The sequence below is a fragment of the Megalobrama amblycephala genome, linkage group LG2 (assembly GCF_018812025.1).
Source record: "Megalobrama amblycephala isolate DHTTF-2021 linkage group LG2, ASM1881202v1, whole genome shotgun sequence".
In the NCBI taxonomy this organism is placed as follows: domain Eukaryota; kingdom Metazoa; phylum Chordata; class Actinopteri; order Cypriniformes; family Xenocyprididae; genus Megalobrama; species Megalobrama amblycephala.
In genome coordinates this window covers 56,286,779-56,295,268 of record NC_063045.1, presented here as the reverse complement: position 1 = coordinate 56,295,268, position 8,490 = coordinate 56,286,779, and the positions used below count along the sequence as shown (strand labels likewise).

At 31.5% G+C, this 8,490-nt stretch overlaps 1 protein-coding gene across 1 annotated transcript; it reads left to right on the top strand.

The window, feature by feature from the left end:
- Positions 1–435: 435 nt before the first annotated feature.
- On the top strand, positions 436–7,362 carry wdr45 (WD repeat domain 45). Its single transcript, XM_048181078.1, has 11 exons — positions 436–597; positions 729–847; positions 3,670–3,744; positions 3,832–3,936; positions 4,371–4,476; positions 4,574–4,668; positions 4,745–4,824; positions 5,105–5,313; positions 6,617–6,718; positions 6,861–7,006; positions 7,104–7,362. Exons 2-11 carry the CDS (start codon positions 799–801, stop codon positions 7,211–7,213), a joined length of 1,077 nt encoding a protein of 358 aa, XP_048037035.1. The 5' UTR covers positions 436–597; positions 729–798; the 3' UTR covers positions 7,214–7,362.
- The last annotated feature ends 1,128 nt before the right edge of the window (positions 7,363–8,490 follow it).

Below are 8,490 nucleotides of genomic sequence, written 5' to 3'. Positions count from 1 at the left end.
ATAACTTTGGGATATTGAATATTATAATGCCATGCGATTTATTTATTTAATTATATCTCTATTGTTATCGTTTTTCATTTATTATTTATTATTATGAGGATCTTTGTAATATTTGTGTCTTTTTTTTTGTCATGTTTAACCGTAATTACAATATGGACAGTTAAAAATAAATACATATTTAAAAAAAAAATAATTGTTAAAGGAATCCATAGTATTCAACTGCATGAATGAAACGAACTGCATTATCCAGTAACCACAAACGACTGTGATTGGTCCGTTCTGGCCAGCGCGGAGAAAGCTTACAGGTACCACGTGAAAAATTAGAGACGACTTCTTCTGGGCCTCTAAGCTAAGCTCCGCCCATTAGGGTCTCTCCCGTACGCCACTTGCGTTGTCCTCCAGTCCAGACAGGGGCAGTGATGCTCCGTTAACAGCCCCGTATCATCCTACAGGAAGAGAGCAGCGACAATAACAACAACAGCGTCTGGCAGCTGTGCAGTTATTGCCTAATGTCCGATATCAAATTTTCATTAAGCGTTATAAACTCACTTTGATTTATTTGTATATCGTCTCGTTGGGTCTTTTAAATATTTAATGGTGAGTGAGATGTCATGACAACCTGATTATATTATAAAAGGAAGTTGTTTACCTGTGCTGAGTTTCTGAGCTCGTAGTCATATTGTGATTGCAGCTTTAACATGTTAAACCGCTGTCTTCTGCTCATCCAGGATGATCAGATCTAGACCATATAACTGCTGAAGATATCAGAAAACCAGCGGTGAACTCTTCTCTGACATCATGGCCCAGCAGAGAGGAGTCAACAGCCTTCAGTTCAACCAGGACCAGAGTGAGTCTGAAATACATTTCCTTTCAAAATCATCCTGCTATATAATAACTAATGCTGCTAGACTATCTATCTATCTATGAAACTATAATATTGTGTTTTAGAGTAACCCTTTCCTAAAGGTATTCATTCACATATAAGTAGTGATTGCAAATTTTTAATATATCTAGAGAGCAGAGTGGCCTGTTTAATACCAATATTTTTATAATACAATTTCATGATAGTGAATGAGACCTACAAAATTGTCTAATCAAATGAACACATATATGAAAGCTTGTTTCCGCCACTAAATAAAATATTTTTTAAAAAAAGGTAATTGCGACTTTTTATCTCAGAATTGCGTGATATAAACTCGCAATTGTAAGAAAAAAGTCAGAATTGCAAGGAAAAAAGCCTGAATTGTGAGAAAAAGTCAGAACTTTGGGATATAAACTCACAGCTGTGAGGAAAAAGTCAGAATTGTGAGATACAAACTTGCAATTGCAAGAAATAGTCAGAATTGTGGGATATAAACTCGCAATTGTGAGAAAAATAGACAGAATTGCGAGAAAAAAAGTCAGAATTGTGAGATAAACTTTTAATTGTGAGAAAAATAGTCAGAATTGCAAGAAAAACATCAGAATTGTGAGATATAAACTTGCAATTGTGAGAAAAATAGTCAGAATTGCGAGATATAAACTTGCAATTGCAAGAAATAGTCAGAATTGTAGGATATAAACTCGCAATTGTGAGAAAAATAGTCAGAATTGCGAGATATAAACAGAATTGTGGGATATAAACTTGCAATTGTGAGAAAAAAGTCAGAATTGCGGAAAAAAGAAAAAAAGTCAGAATTATGGGATATAAACTTACAATTGTGAGGAAAAAAGTAAGAATTGTGAGATATAAACTTGAAATTGTGAGAAAAATAGTCAGAATTGCGAAAATAAAGTCAGAATTGTGGGATATAAACTTGCAATTGTGAAAAAAGTCAGAATTGTGAAAAAAGTCAGAATTGTGGGATATAAACTTGCAATTGCGAGAAATAGTCAGAATTGTGAGATATAAACTTGCAATTGTGAGAAAAATAGTCAGAATTGCGAAAATAAAGTCAGAATTGTGGGATATAAACTTGCAATTGTGAAAAAAGTCAGAATTGTGAAAAAAGTCAGAATTGTGGGATATAAACTTGCAATTGCAAGAAATAGTCAGAATTGTGAGATATAAACTTGCAATTGCGAGAAAAATAGTCAGAATTGCGAAAAAAGTCAGAATTGTGGGATATAAACTCACAATTGTGAGGAAAAAAGTCAGAATTGTGAGATATAAACTTGCAATTGCGAGAAAAATAGTCAGAATTGCAAGATATAAACTTGCAATTGCAAGAAATAGTCAGAATTGTGGGATATAAACTCGCAATTGTGAGAAAAATAGTCAGAATTGCGAAAAAAAAAAAAGTCAGAATTGTGGGATATAAACTCACAATTGTGAGGAAAAAAGTCAGAATTGTGGGATATAAACTTGCAATTGTGAAAAAAATAGAATTGTGAAAAAAGTCAGAATTGTGGGATATAAACTTGCAATTGCAAGAAATAGTCAGAATTGTGAGATATAAACTTGCAATTGCGAGAAAAATAGTCAGAATTGCGAGAAAAAAGTCAGAATTGTGAGATATAAACTTGCAATTGTGAGAAAAATAGTCAGAATTGCGAGATATAAACTTGCAATTGCAAGAAATAGTCAGAATTGTAGGATATAAACTCGCAATTGTGAGAAAAATAGTCAGAATTGCGAGATATAAACAGAATTGTGGGATATAAACTTGCAATTGTGAGGAAAAAAGTCAGAATTGCGGAAAAAAAATAGTCAGAATTATGGGATATAAACTTACAATTGTGAGGGAAAAAAGTAAGAATTGTGAGATATAAACTTGCAATTGTGAGAAAAATAGTCAGAATTGCGAAAATAAAGTCAGAATTGTGGGATATAAACTTGCAATTGTGAAAAAAATAGTCAGAATTGTGAAAAAAGTCAGAATTGTGGGATATAAACTTGCAATTGCAAGAAATAGTCAGAATTGTGAGATATAAACTTGCAATTGCGAGAAAAATAGTCAGAATTGCGAAAAAAAAAAGTCAGAATTGTGGGATATAAACTCACAATTGTGAGGAAAAAAGTCAGAATTGTGAGATATAAACTTGCAATTGCGAGAAAAATAGTCAGAATTGCAAGATATAAACTTGCAATTGCAAGAAATAGTCAGAATTGTGGGATATAAACTCGCAATTGTGAGAAAAATAGTCAGAATTGCGAAAAAAAAAAGTCAGAATTGTGGGATATAAACTCACAATTGTGAGGAAAAAAGTCAGAATTGTGGGATATAAACTTGCAATTGTGAAAAAAATAGTCAGAATTGCGGGAAAAAAAAGTCAGAATTGTGGGATATAAACTTGCAATTGCAAGAAATAGTCAGAATTTTGGGATATAAACTCACAATTGTGAGAAAAAAAGTCAGAATTGTGAGATATAAACTTGCAATTGTGAGCAAAATAGTCTGAATTGTGAGAAAAAAAAAGAATTGTGGGATATAAACTCGCAATTACCTTTTTTATTTTTTATTCAGTGGCTGAAACAAGCTTCCATACATATGTTTACACAATATTTACTCATAGTTCACAACATTTTTGAAAAAAGTGCATTATTTATTGACAAGGTAAATTTTTAAACAGACTAAAATGGAAATAAAGCCAATAATCTTAAAAATTAGCAACATATCAGCAAAAATACTACTGATGATATACTCATGATCTGTACTCTATTCATGTACTGATTTCCATGTTATGTAGGTTGTTTCTGCTGTGCCATGGAAACAGGTGTCCGCATTTATAATGTGGAACCTTTAATGGAAAAAGGTCATTTAGGTAAAATATTTTTTTTCTTTTTCTTTTCAAATAAAACCTATTTGTAGAGAGTTATCTATTAATTGTCTGTGATTTAATTGATTATAGACCACGAGCAGGTGGGCAGCATCGCCCTGTGTTCAATGCTTCACCGATCAAACCTCTTGGCTGTGGTGGGAGGCGGCGTCAACCCCAAATTCTCTGAAATCTCAGGTACACCAGGAGTCTAAATTGCACTTTAATACTTGGATAAACTACACTTAAAGGGATAGTTCAACCAAAAATGAAAATTCTGTCATCATTTACTCACCCTCAAGTTGTTCCAAACCTGTATGAGTTTCATCTGTTTGAACACAAGAGAAGATATTTTGAAGAATGTTGGTAACCAGACAGTTGACGGTAGCCATTGACTTTCATAGTAGGAAAAAAAAATACTATGGAAATCAATTGCTACCATCAACTGTCTGGTTACCAACATTCTTCAAAATATCTCATACAAGAAAACGAAACTTATACAAACTCAATTTTTATCTTTGGGTGAACTATCCCTTTAAACTGCTTCCCTCTTAGATGGTTCAATCTAGGTTTTTGAAGCTGGAATGAACTGTTTCACAATATTATCCAATGTTTCATCTTATCTTTGGCAGTATTAATATGGGATGATGCTCAGGAAGTGCGAGACCCCAAGGACAAATTAGTACTTGAGTTCACATTCACCAAACCAGTGCTCGCTGTGCGCATGAGACATGACAAGTAAGATACAAGGCCATTAAGACAATAGTGCTTCACCTTTTCAATTACAAATGCTGTTTGTGTTTAATGTCTCATTTCCTGTCTTTTGTATGTGAAGAATCATCATTGTCCTGAAAAATAGGATCTACGTTTATAGTTTCCCAGACAACCCTGTCAAGCTTTTTGAGTTTGACACTCGAGATAACCCAAAAGGTATTGAGAGCATCGCTTGTGAGAGGCATTACTTATTTTTGGTGTATTTTTCATCACTGTATTTTTGGGTTTGTAGGTTTGTGTGACCTTTGTCCTAGTTTGGAAAAACAATTGCTGGTTTTCCCTGGACACAAATGTGGCAGTCTACAATTAGTGGTAAGACTTATGTGCAACTTTTTTATATAATATAATATTTTTTATAAAATATGATTTATATATTATTACAGTTTTAAATCAAAGGTTGCATATTAAAGGGATAGTTCACCCAAAAATGAAAATGCTCTCATTTACTCAAGCCAAGTTATATACATAGGGGATGGCATGAGGTTGAGTAAATGTTGAGAGCATGTCATTTTTTGGGCGAACTTGCAGTCATTTATTAATACATTAGTAGTGTTATTACCATTATTTAACCTTGTTTATGACTCTTTGACAGGAACTTTCCAACACAAAACCTGGCACATCTTCTGCCCCTTTCACTATAAACGCCCACCAAAGTGAAATCGCCTGCCTGGCGCTGAACCAGCTGGGCAGCGTGGTTGCGTCTGCCTCCAGAAAGGGCACGTTGATCCGTCTGTTTGACACTACGACACGAGACAAGCTAGTGGAACTACGGAGAGGAACTGACCCTGCTACGCTCTACTGGTATAGTATTGGAGCTTCTTCTTTAACTAGCTTTGCTCACTCTGGACATTCTCTCAACTTCATGAGGTGCATCCTGGGATACTTTCTAAACAGTATTGAAGGAGTTCATGTATATGCTGGACATGTATATGTCTGATCAAACTATCTAAAAGAAATTGTTTTATGAAGAAATTCCTATAAACAATTTATATTTGTCTACAGCTAATTTAATTTCAAATATTTATTTACAAAAAAATTGTAACTTACATGTAATATTATGTTTGAGTAAACCAACTCTTTACTAATATTATAAATGTATTAATAATTAGTGATTGACTAATATGACATTTTTAATGTAGATATCTAGACAGCAGAGTGGCCAATACATTTCATATGAAAATATGTATATTGCTGTTTTTTTTTTTTTAAATTAATGACAGATTATTATTTATTGAATTCTGTTGTTTTCCAATATCAATTTCAGCCATGACAATATTTTATTTTATTTTATTAATTATTTTATTAATTTAATTTATATTCAAAAAAATATTTATTGAATTTTGTTGTTTTCCAGTATTTATTTTATTTTATTTATTTATTTTTTATTATTAATGTCAGGTTAATATTTCTTGTTATTAATTTCAGCCATGACTACATTTTATTCTATTTATTTTATTAATATTTGTATTAATTTAGTTTATATTAAATAATTAATTATTATTTATTGTTGTTATTTATTGCTCTTGTTTTCCAGTGTTAATTTCCGCCACGACTAAATTTGATTTGATTTGATTATTTTATTTTTTATTATTATTTTTTTTTATGATGTTATTATATTATTTTATTTTATTCAATTAATTATTTGCTCATTTAGTTTATATTAAAAAATAATAAGTTATTGAATTCTGTTGTTTTCCAGTATTAATTTCAGCCACGACTATTTTATTTTTTATTTTATTTTATTTTTTAATAATTTAGTTCATACTAAATTAATCATTATTTATTGAATTCTCTTGTTTTCCAGTATTAATTTAAGCCACAACAAATTTTTTTATTTTATTTTATTTATTAATTTTGTTCATACTCAATTAATTATTATTTATTGAATTCTGTTTTTCCAGTATTAATTTCAGCCACAGCAATTTTATTTTTTATTTTATTTTTTAATAGTTTATTTTGTACTAAAAGAATTATTATCTATTGAATTCTGTTGTTTTCCTGCATTAATTTCAGCCACAACAATTTTATTTTATTTTATTTTATTTTTTATTAATTTAGTTTATACTAATTTAATTATTATTTATTGAATTCTGTTGTTTTCCAGTATTAATTTCAGCCACGACTCATCATTTCTGTGTGCATCAAGCGACAAGGGAACTGTGCACATATTTGCTCTGAAAGACACCAAACTGAACCGTCGCTCTGCGTAAGATTTTCAAACATTCCTAGTTGATCATGTTACTAATAAACACCCAGTTTTCATTTCATTTCAGCCTATATTACATTCACAGTGTTAGAAATATCCTAGTAGTCCCTGGCATTTATGCGTGGCTTCTTGTCTTCTGTAGTTTGGCACGTGTAGGAAAGGTGGGTCCGGTCATCGGGCAGTACGTGGACAGTCAGTGGTCTCTGGCTAATTTCACGGTGCCGGCTGAGTGCGCTTGCATCTGTGCTTTTGGGAAGAACACCTCCAAAAACGTCAACTCTGTTATTGGTATGTTTTTTTTTTTTTTTTTTTTTTTCCCCAAGACCTTTGAGTGAATCATTATTGATCTGTCAGTTTTTCTTATCACATGTATCTCTCTTTGAAGCCATATGTGTTGATGGGACATTCCACAAGTATGTCTTCACCCCTGATGGGAACTGCAACCGCGAGGCTTTTGATGTGTATCTGGACATTTGCGATGATGATGATTTTTAAGGCTGGAGATTGAGTTTTATCTAATGTAAAATAGTGGTCACTTTAACAGTGAACTCTAATGGTTAAAATCTAACCGTTGCTTGTTTCTGTGAGTTTATATTACTGCCTTGTATAATCAAATGTATATAAAATCAGTCTGTGAGAGGAAATGTCTTGTAATCTTTGATCTTATCACTCCACAAGCAGAAGTTTCAAAGTCTGTGATCATTTGCTTGTCCTTCAGAGATGTCCAACCTTTGAACACTTTTGAGTGATTTCTCATGATTCTTTGTCCTGTTGTTGAGCTGTTACTCTTGAGGAATAAGGTCCTTTAAACTTTAAGGATCTTTATTTATAAGATTAAAACAGCCATTTGGGACTGAACCTGTTTTTATGTAATAAATAGTACAACTTCTAATATGATCTTTATGATCAAATCAATGCATTTTACACTGTTACAAAGACAAAAATATTAGTTTTCATTGCATATACTACAGTTCAAAAGTTTTGGTTCTCTTATGCTCAACAAGGCTGCAAATATTGGATAAAAATACAATAAAAACAGTAATATTGTCAAATATTGTTACAATTAGAAAATAACTTTTTTTGTATTTGAATATATTTTAAAATATAATTTATTCCTGTGATCAAAGCTGAATTTTCAGCATCATTACTCCAGTCTTCAGTGTCACATGATCCTTCAGAAATCATTCTAATATGCTGATTTGCTGCTCAAGAAACATTAATTATTTTCATCATTGTTGAAAACTGTTATGCTGCTTAATATTTTGTGGAAACCATTTTCTTCAGGATTCTTTTATGAATATAAACTTCAAAAGCATTTGTTTGAAATAGAAATATTTTGTAATGTAATGTTATAAATGTCTTTACTGTCACCTTTGTTCATTTTAATGCATCCTTGCTGAATAAAAGTATCCATTTCTTTTCTTTTTTTTTAAAAAACGTTACTGACCCTAGAGAAGTTCTAATATATTAAATAGTGAAATAAATCAACAGCTAAGCTAAGTTAAATATTTAACCCAAAATACTATTAGTGAACAGTTCTGCCAGGCAAATTATGAATGTGTTAATGGACAATAATATGAAGGGAAGAAAAAGATAAAACATCAAAAAGGATAGATAGATAGATAGATAGATAGATAGATAGATAGATAGAAGTTTTCAGTGCATTATAAACTTTCAAAATGATAGATAAGTTTATATGAGACATAAACATCAGGCCACAGAGATGCATAATACACGTTTGTATTTTATTCTCAGTGACTATGCTCAGACAG

Coding starts and splice junctions, on each gene's coding strand:
- wdr45 (XM_048181078.1), top strand. CDS start 799: ATGGCCCAGCAGAGAGGAGTCAACAGCCTTCAGTTCAACCAGGACCAG. Junction 3,745..3,831: donor AATGGAAAAAGGTCATTTAG/GTAAAATATTTT, acceptor AATTGATTATAG/ACCACGAGCAGGTGGGCAGC. Junction 5,314..6,616: donor GACCCTGCTACGCTCTACTG/GTATAGTATTGG, acceptor GTTGTTTTCCAG/TATTAATTTCAGCCACGACT.